At 45.7% G+C, this 18149-nt stretch overlaps 1 protein-coding gene across 3 annotated transcripts in view; it reads right to left on the bottom strand.

The window, feature by feature from the left end:
- The window catches only part of TOM1L2 (target of myb1 like 2 membrane trafficking protein), a 56255-nt gene extending 40123 nt beyond the window's left edge, over positions 1-16132 (bottom strand). For all 3 annotated transcript variants that reach the window (XM_030958011.1, XM_030958008.1, XM_030958010.1), the window contains exon 1: positions 16058-16132. In XM_030958011.1, coding sequence (XP_030813871.1) covers positions 16058-16109 — 52 coding nt within the window. In that variant the 5' untranslated portion in view covers positions 16110-16132. The remainder of the gene's footprint in view (positions 1-16057) is intronic.
- Between the last annotated feature and the right edge of the window lie 2017 nt (positions 16133-18149).

Here is an 18149-nt window from a genome sequence, read left to right as displayed (position 1 = left end):
GCAACAGAGAGCGCACGAGCACTTGTCATCTGGAGTTGTGTGTCCTTTGTAGGGTGTGTGACCCAGATTTGCTGCTGCAGTGCTCTCTCAGCTGTACAAAGGAGTGCACTGGCTGCAGAGAAGGTTTGGGTGGGATTTGCCTGAAGAGCTGCATTGTGCTGCAACGAATTGAAAGCCTGCAGAGCTCTTCTAGAACCAAAACACAGCAGGTTGTAATTCTGGATTTCTAGTGAAACAGCTCTGCCTGCACCCAGCTGTAGGAGAATCCCTACCCAACATGGCCAAAATGCAGGAAATTAAAAATACTCAATAACCTGTCCAGTATTTCATGGGCACTTTGGAAGGCTCCTCCTCAAATAGCACCCAGATACAGCTGACAAGGTTAACCAGATTTTGGAAACTAACACAGAACAGCAAAGGAATGGCACACAAATCATGCAAATCCCCTTTGAAAGAGGAATCAGTTCCTCAACCTCTTTCACACCCATTAAAAGGCACCAGTTCATTCACACATGAACTCTGGAATGTGACCAAAGGATTCCAGGGTGCAGTAAGAAATGTTAAGAGGGAAGGTGATGAGGAGGAGTTTAATTGCATCACAGAAGGGCTGGCAGCTCCCAGCCTGGTGCCAAGGGCTCCTTGCACAGCTCCTGCCTCAGGAGCAGCTCTGATGAGCACTGGGATAATGCTGGGTTTGTGTCTCACACAGAGACATGATACCACCAGTGAGATTATCAGAAAGTCTCTCTCTGAAACAAGATGCTATCAGTTCCCACCACGTGTCCCAAATTAAAGCATAAATGTTCTGGTGGGTAGAAAGACAACCTGGCACTCCATGCCTGACACAAAGCAGACCTTGGGCACTGCATATGCACACACAGCATCAGCTTATCTGTAGTCTGTGAGGAAAGGGAGAAAAAACGGTGCTATTTTTTTCATTCACACCTTCCCTCTGAGATCCAACTCTTGTGGCCGCATTTCCACGCTCTGCCAAACGGCAAAATCAGCATTTCCCTGCTCACACTGAAATCCTGTATAATTTACAGCACCCAGAGGGTTCAGCAGTGTAAAGTTCCCAGTACAAACAGTCTCAGTGCACACACCCCCAGCCAAGCCTCTGCCCAAACAACCTGCTCCAACCTGAGATGTCACCACAAGGAAACCAGGTCAGAAATTCCTGTACAATCACCAGGTAACAACAAACAGGTTACACAGGGCAGGGCAGGGCAGCAATTACCTTCTAAATGCAGGAAGAAAACAGAAGAACTTTTATCACCCATGCTGAAACCAAGTCAAAAGGCAACCTCACAGAGAAACACCAACACTGGTTATCCTCAATAAGCTCCTCTCTTCAATCCATACTACTCCTCCATGTGCATGTTTGTACAGCTGAGATTGGAATTCTGACTGCTGGAAGCACTGAGAGCAGCTATTCCAGCCTAAATTATGACAGGACCAGGGTAAAAACCTCTCCAAAAGTCCATCTATAAGTACCAGTAAGTCTTTATGGTGCTGTAGAATGGTCTTGGGAGAAAAGGCAAAAGGGAAAGTTAAATGTGGCACTTGCCAGAAATAACATTAAATGGAAACAGCACAACTGCAATTTTCTGTCTGAATATCAGAATCTCATGAATGAACAGATCTTCGTGTTCAGAGAACTCAGTTTTCTCTCTTGGGTCTTCTCCAGATGTTGCTTCAGAGACTCTCAATTCATACATTTGGGATGAACTACACACACAAAATCACCCTCTATTTATGCAAGAAACATGCACACCAGTGCATTGTGTTGGAGAGATCCAAAACCAAGAAAGCTCCAAGTCCAAACTTCTCCCTTTCCCTCCAACAGTGTTTGGTGTTCAAATAGCACAAAACATCTTAGGGTTTGTGGTTGTTTTTTCTTTTTTGCTTGCAAGTTCATAAGATTGCACATCTTAGATCTTTGTCTTGTCTCTTAGCAGTCCACCTGCCTACCAGCTGTGCTCCACCACTGAAATTAGTAAATCAAACAGCCAGATATGTTATATTTCACTCTGCATAATAAGGATCAGAAGGAGCCACAGTATCAGCAGGTTTTTGCTTCCATCCTGCTGGTTCCCCTCCCTTCAGTGCAGTGTTGCTCTCTCAGAAGCAAGGGGCATCTGCTGAGGGTAAAAGCAAAATGCTTTTACAGACTGGGCTTGCAGGAAAATAGCAAGAGTTTTGCAAGGCAATGCAAACCAGACAAGATTGCTCAAATGAATGGGACAATGACATCTCTGAGCTGTAGTCTATAGTTTTACACTTTAAAGCAGCATTACATTTTGTGGCTGCAGCTGTCTCTCCTGGATTCAATCATCAATGACCCCCACAGCACCATCAATAAAATCCAGGGAAAGACCATAAAGAGGCCATGGAAACATATTTCAGCTGTCCAAGCAAAATGAAGATAAGACCAAAGACCCCCAGCACTCAAAAAGCTGCTGAGTTCAAGGCATTTCGCTTGGGAGACAGAGACACACTCAAATAACACACTTGGATACTCCTGGACCCAACAGTCTATTCTTGTTTCTCTGTATTTGCTTTTAAAAAGACAGTCACGGCCACTTAGACATTATGGTAACCAACAGGAGAATTGTTCCTTTTTATCAAAATGCTCCTATTGAAATATAAATGTGACTCATTCAAAATTCAAGATCAAAACTCAACTCTGGAGTGGCTTACTCATAAAACCCTGCCAGCTTCTTTGTTAGAGCGCGCAGCTCCAAGAGCATTTTTCAATTAGCCACCTCACTGCTCCAAGTCCTTTTTCTACATTCCTTATTTCACACTGCTCTGAAAATGCTGAGCTTCACACTTCCAAGGAAAAAGGCAGTCAGCTAGAACAAACGGGCTCAATCTGAACGGCAAAGCACTACAGAAAACGTGATTTGGGTTGGACTGCTGCAGCACCAGCCACCACTTGTCAAGACCACTGTGATTTTTCACTTGGTTTTTAGCTACGCTCACGCTAAAACTCTTTGGGATCAAATAATTTATCTTCCACTCATTGTTTTGCCAAAGTTTGTGGTGCTGAATAAATGAATAGTTGGTAATGGCTGCAGAGTCTATGTTAAAATAAAATAAAGAGACTCTGTGGACAGGCACACGTGCAATCCTAAAGAGTATTTAGCTCGAGTGCTGTTGGAAGGCACAGCAGTAAACTGGGAACTGTCATTTTCTCCAATTAACTTTCAGGTTTTCTTCTTTTTGAAGGTGCCACCCAAATGCCAAACTTCCTCCAACCTGCTTTCCAGATCACACGTACCTGCAATCATGAACATATAGCACATAATTACTGTGCCTTTTTAAGCACCTCATGGTACTCAAAGTCATGCTACAACATTCTCGTGATTTAGATATGCTGCAGAAAAAAACATCACCCACAAATTCAGCCTCTCAGGTGCAGGAAACTCCAGGTGATTAACTGAGCATAGCTGCACTGCAGGGTCAGAAGCAGAGCAAGGTGAATGGATTAATATATATTAAATAAATATTAACAGCTGTACAACAAAGAAGACTTTTCTTTCATACTCAGATCAGAGCTTCACCTGAACAAAAAGAAAACCAAAACAGAAAGCCTTATAATAATATCAGAGCAGGCAAGGGAACTTATCAGCATGGCTCACTTAGTTTATCTCATCTCAAAGGTCTTGATACATTTGCAGGGTGTAAAACCAGTTGGACCTTCCCATCTGCAATTGTATTGCACAAGAAAGGTCTGGCAGGACAACCTGGTCCAGGCAGCTTCTGTCCTCAGATGTCTCTCATCTCAGGCATAAATGGTAGTTTAGTCACAGTCCTTAAAAGCATTTGGAAGTTGGATCCCAAGCAGAATGGTGTGTTTCTATACAATAAAGACTTTTGTTATGAATCTTCTCCCTGAAGTTCCCCCATCAGCAGAAATTGTTGCTGCTGACAGCAAACTCCACTGAATGACATGTGTATGTGAGTTGCTCTCTTCCAAAACAGATGGCAGAGAGACACTACTGCTTCTTTAAAACACAGTGAAATCCATCTGACTTCTCCATTCTACACAGCTTTAGAAACAAAGCACAGAAAGCCACCTTCCTCCCATGCCCTGACACTCATCAGAGCTCACATGTTGACCCACGTACTGCAAATAGCCGTCCTTCAGAGCGAGGTCATACACAAGCAGCTCCCAGCTCATCAAGCCATTTGCATGATTCAGAGGCACTTTTCCCCAAAATTCAGCCTTCACTGCACGTTTCCTCATCTCTTTTAGCAGTGACCTTGGGCAGATTCCCACCTCGCTGCCAACCCACAATTTTCAGATGATGGTGCTATTTTCTGATTGACAAACAGGGCCCTGCTCACGTCAGGAATCGATACGCCCGAGCCTTCAATCAGAAATGTCAAAGCAGTTTTCAAATCTGCACCCTGTATTAATGGATTTTAATGGATTTGAATGGGGATGTTTGATTTACAGTGGGGGAGCAACAAATCAATGATCCTTTATGACATGTCACATCTCGTGACAGTGTCCCCTGTCCCGTTGTGTTGGGGGATGATGACTTGCCACTTCACAGACATCTGTGATCTATTAGGCAACACTTCCAGCAGTTTAATATCATCCCACTCGGAGTGTCCATCTTTCTTCTTGGGATGAGAGGCATGAAAGCATAAATTAAAATCTCCTGGGTGATGAAATGGTCTCCTTCAGATTTGCCTTTTCTAAATTTAACTGCGATGTGTCCGTACGATTCTGTGTGGGAGAATTTATCAGCACGGTGTGGTTGTAACAGGTCAGTGCATCAGGATGGGTACCCAAATCTCCTCTGAATACTGTCCAGCAGCCAGTGTTTTATAACAAGATCATCAACATTTAGTCATTTCCACAGCCAGACCTTAGATTGTAGCCCACCACTTGCCAAAGAGTTTTCACCCTGTTTTAGTTTCTGGAATTTGGATGGTCGGAGAGGCTACCTCATTCTTTAACTTGGGCTACCAGTTCCTTAACTGGGAATCTCAGGTATTAAAGCACTGACATACTGGATGAATAACATCTGTTGATTAACACTAGAAATACCAGATTTTTTTAACAGTTTTGGCTCTCCAAAAAACCCCCCAAAAACAAACAAAGAAGCTGAAAAAAAAATCATCATTTTCCAAACACCCCATTAGTAGCTGAGAACTACTCACATAGACAATCCCAATAATCCAAAACCAATGACTGCATTAATTTTTCCTAATGTCAGAAAAACCAACTGCTAAAAAAAAGAGCAGACTCCATTCATTTTATCAGCCTTAACTTATGGATCTCAGAGAAAGCAGGAAAAGCAGGCAGAGAGGTATCACAATTCCATATCCCAGCAGCACAACATGCTGTAATCACCATCAAGAGTAAGGAGGTGTCCTGATCTGTGACTATCTGCCCCATTCAGGACTTCAACAGCATCCAGTAATTACAGGTGAGCCCAAAAAAAATGACTTTATGAAAAGTTATGGATGATCAGTGTGTCAGTGAGCTATATTTGAAATCTATCAGCTCTTGATGGCCAATTTTGTACTACATGAGTAAAGCAAGTTCTAATAACTCACTTGGGACTTCAGTACTTACAAGCTACGTGCTTTTCATATTCATAAAACAAAACTAATTGCCTTTCATGGATGAAATGTTCTAAGAATTTTTAATCCATGTCAGCTGCAAACTCTAAAAATCCATCCCCATATATTTCAAAATCCCCCTCCCACCTGCTCACTTGTAACATGTTTGCTGCAAAGTAACCAGGAGGCAGAAAGATTCATCACGCTCCGACATTAGAATTATTTGTATTATTTTTTAGAGGTGACTCCTAAAATCAGTTACCCACATTTTCACACGCTTAAAATAAACTGAAAACACTACTGAGTGAGGGAAAAAATAGGTAAAATCTCCCATTCCCACAAGGAGGCAGTTACAAGAACAGGTTTGCTCCTTTGCTGCAGCATGCTACATGGGATTTTTAAGCAACTGTTCACACGTGGTAATTAAAATGTGTTACAAGTGAAATGAAACAACTCCTGCAGTAACCATTCCACGTGCATGTTCCCACCCCCAGCTCTCCTACTACCAGGAAGGTGAGAGCTGCATCCTCTGGAAAACCCCAATTATCCCACACGTAGAGTGAACTAGACAGGAGTCTGCAGCTTTTGAGAGTTGATGGGTTGTGTTTTCTAGTGTGAAGGTTTCAGTTTGTATTTCAATTTTTCAGCCTTCTCTGCTCTACACAACAACAGCAGGCCTGTACAAAAGGCAGTAAGCTCAAACCCTATCCCAATTCTCCAAAATCTCCACGGCTTGAGGATCACCATCTGGAATATCTGGAATACTCTAAGTGTTTTCACCATGGGAAGAGGGAAGAGCTGGCTCCTCTTCCTCTAGGTGACAGGAATTACTTTTGCCATGCTGTGGTCACTGAAAGGCCCCACTGCCAGCTGCCCATTCTGCTTGCTATGCCTGCAGAAGCTTAGCAGATAAACACTCCCAAGCAATCTCCTCAGGAAACCCGAGTGCAAATCAGGCAACAGCAATAACAAGACGCGTATGTGCAATCCCATCTTGGGGGCTGAGAAATGTGGATTTCTTGGTCTCTAATAACCCTACTAAAAATTCTGTTCCATTTTTACAGCCCTGTTTTCTCATGTGCCACTGCTGTAGATAAGCCTGAAAAAGACTGATAAATAGAAAATGTAAATACCAGAAGTTTAGGTCAAGTATGCAAATGCCTATTTCTGAGACTGTCATTTTAATTTTCCCTTAAGTCCCCATTCACCAATTTGTGCTATCTAGGCACACAACTCTGTAAATTCTTCAGGTCAGGAGCTGTCCCAATCCATTTCATGTTCCACTGCAATTGCCTCTATTACATCATACCATTAGTGTGGCAAAATTAATAAAAATGCAAATGTATCAGGGGACTGCAGCATAATTTTGGAAAATAACTCTACTGCTTTAACTGTTTTGGACAGTTAAAATTCTAACTAGAACACAAATTTTGAGCAAGGCTTACCAGCATTTTGGCTTATTTCACACTTGCAGCAAGGAAGCAAACCCCAGCAATGAAATAAGCTGATCTGGTGCAGGGTATGGATGGGAGGGTAACTTTCCCAGTGAACATATACAATATTTTGGAACTGCAGAGAACCAGCTCCTCCTGCTTGGGAAAGCCATGAGCAGTCTGCCCTGTCCACTGTGACCAGCTCTGGCCAAGGTCAGCCTCTCCTGGGCTTTCCCTCCTGTTTCTGGGTGAATCACAACTTTCTCCACTTCATTTGGGTTTAATGTTCATGCACACTGTGCACATCCTTCCCCTGAGCCCAGCAACCAACAACTGTGTAATGCTGCCTCTAATGAAAGGGAGCCTTTAGAGGTGCAGAGGCTGAGCCAGGCTGTCCCAGCTCCCTCCTGGTGATCACCACAGCCAGGAGATGATTCTGCATCCAATTTGAGCTTTGCTTTAAGGAATGCTACACGTGAAATACCTCATTACCCACAGCAAGACTCCAGGCCAATACCCATTAAGGAACCTGGTAGGAAAAAGGGGATTTTCTACTCATTGGCTATGCCAAGTCATTGGCACGGATGGGGATTTAAAAGGCAGTTTTAATTATAGTAGGTAAAACCCACAGATGATCAAGCTGCAGTGTCAGAAAACCATCAGAACTGAACACTGACCCATTTGGGTTGTTTGCTGAACTTTAATCACTTTCCAAGTCTGACAGCTGCTCAAACTTAATTGCTCATTACACTTGTAAATAAAAACTGATCTCACTCTCTGATTAGCCAACCATCTTATAGTTGCCATAACAACTCCTTGTCTAATAAGTGATTTCAGATTTACCATTATTTGTACTAGCAGAAAATTTCACAAAGGTCTGAGTTCGCTCTTTTCAGCAAAATACCCTTCTAATTAAAACCACAGAAAATCAGTAGAGAAAGGGCAGCTCAAAGATAATGAAAAAAAAACAAGCTATTTACTACAACAGCTTAAATGTGAGCTCAGGGTAACACAAACCCAAATACATGCTGCATCCAGCCCAACCTCTACATCCCACTATCAATCTTCTTATTATCATACCTATATCCCATAACAACTGCTCAGGAAAATACCAGACAGAATTCAGGAAATAACTCAGGTCACAGTGCGCAGGTGGATTTCAAAACTCACTCCAGATGAAATATTCCAATAAAATTTGCATCTTTTCTCTCCTAATCCTTAAATTAGGAACCAATTAACTGGGGAAATTCCTTAACACTCTGTTAACTGATCAGAGAGCTTTTTTTGGTGAAAACTGAGGAGTTAAGATCCTCAACAAATTATGTAAAAGAGGGGAAAGTGTTGAGCCCAACAGATTGCAGTCAACAAGGCTTTGGAGGAAAAGCTACAACATAGTATCTCATCTCTGCATCATCCCAGTCAAAACCTTAGGCAGGATTTATTGGATAAAACTACTAATTAAAGCCTTGCAGATGTTTTTTTCCTTCATACCTGTATTTCAGCAGGTATTTGGTCACCAAAGCTTAAGTAAAATGCTTCTATTTAATATACAGATGTATTTACTAGTCTCAGAAGACAAAGCTATGAAATATCTCTCACCTGTAGGCTCAGAATATCATAAAACTTTCCAAAATTTGCTGGCAAAGCTGCTGAAGCTTGCAATTTATTTAATATGCTCAAGGTAGCCTTTTGTGTTTATGGGCAAAGAAAGGCAAGGTAAAATAAATGCAGAAAGCTATAATTGAGACAAAATAAGAGTTAAAAAAAAAGGTTAGGAAATACCAGATTTTTAAAAGGGACTTTCTGCATTTATTAAGCTAGGCAAAAAATGGGATTTTTTTTTTTTGTTATTTGGGTCAAATAGGAAACCAGACATATTTCTTGCAGTAAATATATCCCATGAAAATAAAGAGGATGCAACATGTTCAAGTTAACATCTTTAACATTCCTGACCACATTTGGGATGAAACAAAGTCTTTCCTGCCTTAAGAACACAAAACCAATGCTCTGAAAAATTCTTGGTATTCAAACACAGTTTAAACAGCTTACAACACAAATCTGTGCCTTCACTTTGTGTATGTTTGCTTTGATCTGAATCTGAAAAAATAATTTCTAATTTAACGCAGAAGTTTTCTGAGGACCAGCTGGGGAACAGGCTGCCTGACTCTCAAGGAATAAGCAGGCTACAAGGTAAACAACTTTTTCAACAGGTTTCTTCTGAGTATCTCCTCATTTCTGAGTCTTCTGATGCTCCCTGAGACTACAGAGCTGCCAAACGCTGCGAACCAAGAGATACAGGAGCATGGGTAAATAGTCCACACACAGCCATGCCAGGAATTGCTCAAACACAGGGCATGCATTTATTTGATCCTTAATCCTTGATTTTGAAATGAATTATTGTATTGTAGAGCCCACCTTATAATTTTGGCAGGTAGAGAATAATTGTGGAGTGTATATTTAAATTTAAAGACAATGCTACCAATAATAGACTGGTTGGATTTATTTGCATCTCCCCTTCCCGAGCAGTGGGAAATGTTACCTACAGCTGGAAGATCTGACCCCCTGGGTTGTATAAAAACATGAAAGGAGCTGCTCCTAAGGGAAGAGAGAGCCAGCTCTAGCAAAGCTTTTAGACCAGTATCTTTTGTGCTGAAGAATCATCAATTTTAAAAGAGCCTTTTGCCACTGGCAGTAACTGAAATGATCGGGCAGAACCATCAACAGAATAACACACAAATACAGAAGATAAGGCTTATCTATCCTTGGTAGGATTTTTATGCTCAGCAACAAGTTTCTTTTACGTAGAAAACTAGGAATTCCATAGGCAGATGTAAATGAGAAGGAGGAAAACTGGTTCTGGATGATCTGTGCTGTGTTTCACAGGCTGGTTTTTGGGTCATTTCCTCACTTCACATTTCCCACAATGTCCTTTCTCCCTGTGCTCTTCAAACATTCACGCTCTTATCACCTACCCATTGTACAGATTGTAAACCCTGACACAGAGGATGGAATTACTTTTTGCCAAGCAGGAAACCCCAGATGAGGAAGGAGGTTGCCAGGCCAGCCTTGAAGAGCCCCAGCCCTGCAGGTATCAGGCAGCACCTTCCCAGGGAATGATCATCTCACCAAAACTTCTGCAAGAGCTGCTGTTGTCCCTTCACTGATCATTGTCACTGAGAACACAACAAATGCCTTCAACACGTTCAAAAATTGTTCACTAAAAACTCAACATAGTTTATGAAATCATAAGAAGGTCTGCCTACCTTAAAACTGTTCCTCAGTAAGAAAAACACGGAGTATTTTTATGGGGAAAATTGTTTTGGATGAAATATTACATCAGTTGGAAGGGTTTGTGGGGATTTTCTGTGGTTTTTAGGCAAGCATATTTTAAATATGCAGTTTGAAAAATCTGCTGAGTTCATGAACAGAGCAGTACCAAACTGGGAACAAGCTGTCCTCACTCTCATATATAGATGGCTATTAGAAGCATATGGAATATACATTTAAGTGTACCAGGCTGAAAGAGATAAAACAGCATTACCCAAAAATACATGTTATAATACCTTCATGAACTACAATCTGCTTTTGTGCCTATAAAATAAATCCAGTCTTAGTAACCCAGAATTAAATGGCATTATACTAATTACCCAGCCTCACATGTGTACGTAGTTTCTCCAAGTTGCCAGACTCATGACTCAGTATTTATTTGCTCCTTTAAAGAGCAAAGATATCCATTTTCCTATTTCATGGAGATTTTCCTTACAACATAATCCATTGTCATGAAGTGAAAGCAGATCCAAATAATCTTATAAAACTAAAAGCACTTTATCAGGCTCTTTTTGCATGACAAGCACAATTCTGAATGAGCAGTGGGGGGTTGGATTTCTAAAAACTGACCAGCTACAGGAATACCTAGAAAAGTACTTCAGCTCTGAGGAGAGAACTTGTGCCCTTTTCACTGCAGGCAAAGGCAAAATTCATCTTTTTGATATAGCAAGAAAAGTTACTGCCACCTTGTATGGAGAAAAGCTTCCCTTAGAATCTAAGGGACAATGCTTCCATGGTTGTGGGTAAATGCAAAGGACTTTTTATTTCATTACAAGGCAATGAATGATGAGGGAGAAGATTCAGAGCCCAACAGGACACTGCAAAAATGATATTTTACGTGGACCACATCCTGAGATTATAGTGTACACTTTAAACACTGATTTCTAGCACTGGGGAAAGGCTTATCTATTAAAAAAATATTTCACAGCACAGCAAAGTAGTAAGTTTACTCTGAAGGGAACTTAGGGAAATTGTGGACAAGAAAGCCTGGATTAATGCCTCCCACAGGACTACCACGGGCTGCTGGCTCTAATGCATTTCTCTGTTCCTACATGGAGTCATCAACTCATTTATTTAGGAACTGTTTTTATTCTAAGAATCATAAAAATCTTAGAGATATAAGAAACCTGAAGAAAAGGCTCAAGTGCTTCTTAAGGAAGGGAAAATAAAAGGTGTTTTAAACCCCTTGAAGCACTTTCCCATTAAAAAGGAAAAAAATAAAAGAAAAAAAAAAGGGGGGGAACAAAACAGCAGCTCTGAAAACAGCCTGAATCCACCATATATATTATCAATTTAACAGCCATGAATGGAAACTGCAAGTGCTTTGATAAAAATCAATTGAAAAGCTGTCTGCCTCACTGTTGCTTCAATAAAGTGCCTCTGTATCTTTTGCTGAAACCTTGTTTTTGTAGCCTCCTTAAATCACCACACTGTTTCTCCTCCAAAGACAGACTCCAAGCGCCCAGACCAGCACTGTGCATTGAAACTTCCCTTCTGCAACAGGGATCAGGGTGTAAACCAGCAGCACCTGATGCCCACTCCCAGCCACACAGGACAACTTCTTTTCTACATTGTTAAATGTAGAAATTGTTCTTCATTTCTTCTTTGTTAAAAATTAACTTTCAAGTCTCGCTGCACTTCATTCAGGTGCTGAACTTCACTCCCCGAGGCCTTTGGCTCTGGCTCAGGCAGATTTGGGGCAGCAGTGAGAAGAGCTGAGTTCAGCAGCACACACAGCCCTGACCAGAGCCTGACCAAAACTGACCTTGATGTCCCTGTCCAGCACTCTGTGAGGAGCCATTTCACACCTCACTGCCCCAGGTCAGCCCTCTGCACCTGCATGAGGGGACAGCAGCAAGGTTTGCTTTGGATTCAAACAAGGAAGCGCTTTCCTGAAGCCTTTGCAAAGTCTCCAGAGTAAAACAAACAAAAAAACCTAAATCAGGCTTCCCTGTGTCCTCTCATGTAAGCCATATGGCCACTATCAAATAAGCAGAATGGCCAAAAAGGAGTCACCAGCACTCCACATTCTTGTAATTCAATCAGCTTTAATCATCAAAGATGTTCTCACTAACCTGCAGCAAGGTTATTTGTTCTAATAACCTCGAATAGAGTGGTGACACTTTAAAGATGGCTCCACTGAACAAAGAAAGATAAAAAAGCAATTTATGGCAGGATGGTGAATCTCAAGGCAAATTCCCACTACTGTAAATTGCAGCTTTTTCTCCAGGCCAATCCCTCTCCACACAGCAAGCACTCTGTCAGAGCTGCTTTACTACACATCCTCCTGCTCTTCTGCTCCTCACTGGTCAGGATATTCTTCAGGATGGTATTTGCAGTGGAGATTGGAAAAAATAAACAGTTCAGTCAGAAGAACTGGGCCAGCACCCAATGGCACAAAGGATCTTGTCAACCTCGATGTACTTGGCAGCCTATGAAACCCATGGCACCCAATTCCACCCTCTAGACTCTCACCAGCCTTCACAAAAACCTTCTGAAAAACACCTCACAAAACCTTTGGGAAGTACTGGATTCTGCTACAAAATCCTGGGTGAGATTTTTGGTTTATATGTCAAATGATGCTATAAAGTCCCTTCACAGCAACCTCCAGGTAAAAAGCAAAATGGAATGAAAATTGGGGTTTTTTTGAGCTCAGGAATCTCTCAGGTATAACTGCCTGCCTTCCACACAACAGCCCCACCAAAAACCAACCACTCTTCTCAGAGGACTTTGTTGGAGACACGAGGACAGCTGAGTGTCCACAGGTCCATCAAAGTATTATAGCAAAATTAGGTGAGGTTTGTAATTAGCAGCCATGGTGATGGCTTGTATTGTTTCTGCTATGTCACCACTGGGAATTAAATAGAGGGTACCACAAAATCAGTCCAAAAATCAGGTAGGTTTCAGCCCTGAGGAACCTGGCTGCCATTTCAACTGGCACTTCAGATGCAGGAGACTCTATCCATCTCCATTACAAATCCTCTGAGCTCATCCTAGCATTACTTTCCCACATTAAGCAAAAGAGTTAACATAAAAAGCCTGCCTAGCTTCAGACATTATCCAGATAAAGAGGAGAAAAGAGAAAATCCCTTGTATTACCTCTCTCAGCTCTCCCCAAACCTTTTCTGACATCTTTGTTCTTTCAGACCTGGCATTTATCTGCAGATATTATAGAGCCCTAATTAAATCTTCTCCTGAACCTCTGCTACTTCCTGGCAGAGAACACACATTCTTGGTGTGCTGATGGACCTACAGGATTTTCTGCACTCCTCCCTTATGGTGAGTGTTAGGCCTTGCTTGAAAACATCACAACTGTGTACAACACAATATGTTTAAACAGAAATACAAAATTATTCCATTTCTTTCAAAGAATGAAGAGAAGCATAAGTGAAAATTATATTCCACAAGCTCATTGGAAAAACAAACTGTGGAAGCACTGGGCAAATAGCAGTGTCTGAGAACAAGGCATGCTTTTGTTTTACTGCTGTCTCAGAAAGGGATAACTGGCAGCGATAGGAGAAGCAGAAAAATTTGTCTTCCAAAATAAAATCTGCAGTTATCTCTTCCCCCTGGGAGTAAAGAAAAACATTCTGAAAGTGTAGCTGAATTTTGCATTAAGGGAAGCTGCACACCTAACCTTATCTGATGGAAGCAGCTCAGTGTTCAAAGCCTCCAAGCTGGCGGCGAGCGAGGGGATGTGAGAGCTCTGAAAACCTTCAACTCTGGACTTAAACAGGCAGAAGGCTAAAAAAGCAGATTTTACCACTCCTTCCTCCCTGCCCCCCAACAATTCTTCAGTTCCTTCAAACTGATGCTAAGAGAAGCTGCCAATGAAGAAGAGAAATTGGTGCCTTCCCTCCCCAGGCTGAGAGCAGAGGCCTGGCCCAGCTGTCCTGGGTGCTCTGATGGCCAAACACAGCAAAGCCTCTAAAATCACCTTTCTCTTTGTCTGTCCTCTGAGTCCCAGCACTCCTCTCCCTCAGCAGAAGAAACAAACAGCCCAGATGGCTGAGGATAAACAGCAAGTTCTACATATGCTCCATATAGGCTGACAAAGAGAGCCCAGCCACGCTCCAGCACAGCGTGAGACTCACCCAGGCAAGGCCCTTTCACCTCAGCCAGGGCTGTCCCTGCACGTGGGCACGAGGAAAGGACTAGAAAAGAGGTCTGACGCCATCAGCTGATACTCTGCAAAGTTTTCTCCACTGTGGTTTTCAAAGACTTTCATCATTCCATAAATCAATGGAGAATAGCTATAGGCTGGACTATGCAGAGCTGTGTGTTATAGAAGCACAGAATGGTTTGGGTGGGAAGGGACAGTAAAGATCATCTCATTCCACCCCTGCCATGGGCAGGGACACCTTCCACTATCCCAGGTGGCTCCAAGCCCTGTCCAACCTGGCCTGGAACAGTCCCAGGCATGGGGCAGCCACAGCTTCTCTGGGAAACCTGTGCCAGGGCCTCCCCACCCTCACAGGGAAGGATTTCTGCCCAATATTCCATCTAACCCCACTCTCTTGTCAGTTTGAAGCAATTCTCCCTTGTCCTGTCACTCCAGACCCTCTCCCTCCATCTTTCCTGCAGGTTCCCTTTGCAGATTTGGGAAGGCCACAGTTAGGTCACCCCAAGGCTTCTCTTTTCCAGGCTGAACAATGCCAATTCTCCCAGCCTTCCCTGGCAGGAGACATGCTCGACTGAGCATCACCTTGGCTTTGGGACTGCCTGCCCTCCTGCACTGCAGGAACCTGAGCCAGCCTCTTCCTTCCCACTGCAATGTCAGAGATCTTAAATTTCTTCAGGGCCCAACAGAGGAAAGCAGGAGGCACTGAGAGCCCACCCAGCTGAGGTGAGAACTCAGAGTTACCAAACTCTGCAGGAGTGATGCTCAAGCTTTCTCCTTTCTCTTCTTTGCCCCAACTATGGTAACCCAGACCAAAACATGAGTAGCCAGGAAAGAACACATCTGTGGGAGGGAGCAGCCACAGCAGCCCAGGGAGGCCTTGACTGGCGACGCAGTGAAAGCTGGCTCAGAATAACCATTACCAAAACCACAGCTCAGCCTCCAGGCTGAAAAACGAGCACTCATTTGTGTCTCCAGACCACATCACCCCCTGCCCACCCAGAGGCACAGGGAAGGAGTGCTTTGGGAAGGAGTGGCTCAGTGACTGGGGGGTCTGCAAGAAGGCACTCCACACTTCAGGAAAAGGAGCTGGGGGATGCAACAACTTTCCTGCATCCATCTCGACGTGGAGTCGCTCTCTCCTCATAGACAGCAGCCTGTTCCCCAGACCTTCTCTGCCCCCTGATCTCTCCACACCCCCATTAACCCCAGAGCCCCGCACTGAGGCCTCCAGCCGCCCCCAAACGCCTTCCAGCCCCTCCAAGCCCCCGGAACTCCTGGCACCCCTGCTCCCCAGAGACCCCCCACATCTCCAGAGCCCTCAGAGCTCCCCCAGCAGCCCGCAGTGATCCCCATAACGCCCCAAACACCTCCACTAAGCCCCAGAGTCCCTTACCGAGCCCACATTTCCCCCATGGGCTCTCACAGACTCTGCCCCCACCGCTCCCACCGCTCCCACAGCCCCCCAGGGCCTCCCCAGCCCCCCAGCGACCCCCAGAGCCCCCCCGCTGCCTCCAGCCCCGCCCACCGGCCGCAGCCCCCGCGGGCTCCCCGGGCTCCCCCGGGCCCCTCCGCGCTCCCCAGGCCGCCGTACCGAGGCTCTGCCCCACCGGGGTGCTGAACGGGTTCCCCAGCAGAAACTCCATCTTGGGATGACAACAAACAGCGGCCCAGCGCCCACCCCTCCCGCACCGCGCCCTGACCGACAGCCGCGCGCGCCAACCACAGCGCGCTCTGGCAGCTGAGTCCCGCCTCCCTACCTTCAATTGGACAGCTGCAAGACGCGCGGCAAAACTATTGGTTAAAGACCGTGTCCATCACTGTCAAGAGAGGGGCCTGCCCCCGCAGTAGTCCCGCCCCTTTCCCCGCCTTCCCTTTGATGGACAGCGGGGACAATGAGACTACCAGTCCCTATTGGGCAAAGCCCGAAACTATCTGCAACATTATTGGGCAAAGGGAACGTCAATCATCCGAGCCCTCTCCGCCCCGAGGGCACGGTCCCAGCGCTGATTGGCTGACACGGATTTCTTGCGGTCTGATTGGTAGCTGGCCTCCCCACCCCCTCCACGCCCATTGGCGGCTGAGCCGGTCACGTGCCTCCCTTAGCAACACACCTGGGCTTCCTTAGCGACGGGCGCTGAGGCGCGGGTGGGAACAGGGAACGGGAACGGGAACGGGAACGAGAACGAGGAACGGGGAACGGGAACGGGAACGAGGAACGGGGAACGGGAAAGGAAGGGAAAGGGAAAGGGAAAGGGAACGGGAACGGGAACGGGAACGAGAACCGCCGCCGACCCCTGGGGACCTGCGGTGAGAGGCCTGTGGGGCCGGGATCTGGGCCTCGGTGGGTCCTGGGAGCGGGAGGCGGCGGCTCCTTCCCACCCACCGGGCAGGAGTGGCTGGGACCGGCATTGACCGAAGAGACGCTGGACAAGTGCACATCCCTGGAGTGTCCAGGGCCAGGTTGGACGGGGCTTGGAGCAATTGGGACAGTGGAAAGTGTCCCTGCCCATGGCAGGGTGTATTTAGTGCAATACAACAGCAGGGGTGGCACTGGATGAGCTTTAAGTTCCCTCCCAACCCAGACAATTCTGTGATTGTACAAGAAAGAGAGAGAGGAAGCTCAAGGATGGATAAATCCAGAGCCTGCTGCACGCAGCCACAGAGAGGTTTGGTTTGTTAATGAAATGCCATAATGAGAACAGAACTCTCCAAACTCTGACATTTATCATCGCTGTCCTGTGCAAAAATAAATCAGAACTTACTCTGTAATTAGAAACATCTTACACAAGCAAAAGTTTGGAGACTCAAGTCCTTCACAGCGATTCATTAACTCTGCACAGTTTGAAAATGACAAATAGTCTCATTGCCCAGCCTTTGTCTCCCTCTGCCAGGAGTACCCAACCCCTCACCACGTTCTTCGAGGGCGAGATAACTGCAAGAAACACCCGTTCCTGACGTGCGCAAGTGGGACGCCGACGAGGACGTGGACCGTAAACACTGGGTGAGTGAATCCGGGGGGGGTGCTTGGGGAGAAAGGAAAGACCCCGCTGTGCCTCGGGGGCTTGCAGGGCTGTGCCACTGTCACACTGCTGGAAGGGTCCAGCTTATCCCTATGCTCCCAGCATCCCTGGAGCTGTGACTGGGGTGACAAGAGCTGTGGCTGGGCTTCCTCACCTGCTCACGGGTGTTTGAGAGTGGATGTGCAGTGCTGCAGAACTGAAGACAGGGAAGGGGATGTGCTGAGAGGTGCTGCCGCAGCCGGGAGGTGCCAGGGCTCACTCCGTGGTTCCTCCAGGCTCCCGGGAGGCACGGCAGCACCGGGGCCGCCGTGGCGTGGCGTGGTGTGGTGTGGTGGCACGGAGCCCTGCTCCGGCTGTAACTGGAAACGGGCTGTAAGCGGAGCCGGGGCCGGCTGGTGACCGCAGACCTGCCTGGAGACGCGGAGCCGCTGCCTCTGGAGCTCTGCCCGCCGATGCCGGCACTCCGAAGGTACCGTCCTGCCGGGCTGGGGCGGGTGAACCCCCGAGGCCAAAGTCTCCATCCCCTCCCTGCATCCCCTCCCTGCATCCGCTGCGGCGGGGGCACCGGGGCTGCCCCGGGCCGTGTCCCTGGGTGAGGTGGCTTTTCCTGCCTCACCCACGTGGCTGGAGACATTCAGGACTGACCCGACCAAAGGATGCTCT

Source organism: Camarhynchus parvulus, chromosome 14, assembly GCF_901933205.1.
Source record: "Camarhynchus parvulus chromosome 14, STF_HiC, whole genome shotgun sequence".
Taxonomy (NCBI): domain Eukaryota; kingdom Metazoa; phylum Chordata; class Aves; order Passeriformes; family Thraupidae; genus Camarhynchus; species Camarhynchus parvulus.
The sequence above is the reverse complement of the archived record's forward strand: the minus strand, read 5'-3'. Positions and strand labels throughout refer to the sequence as shown.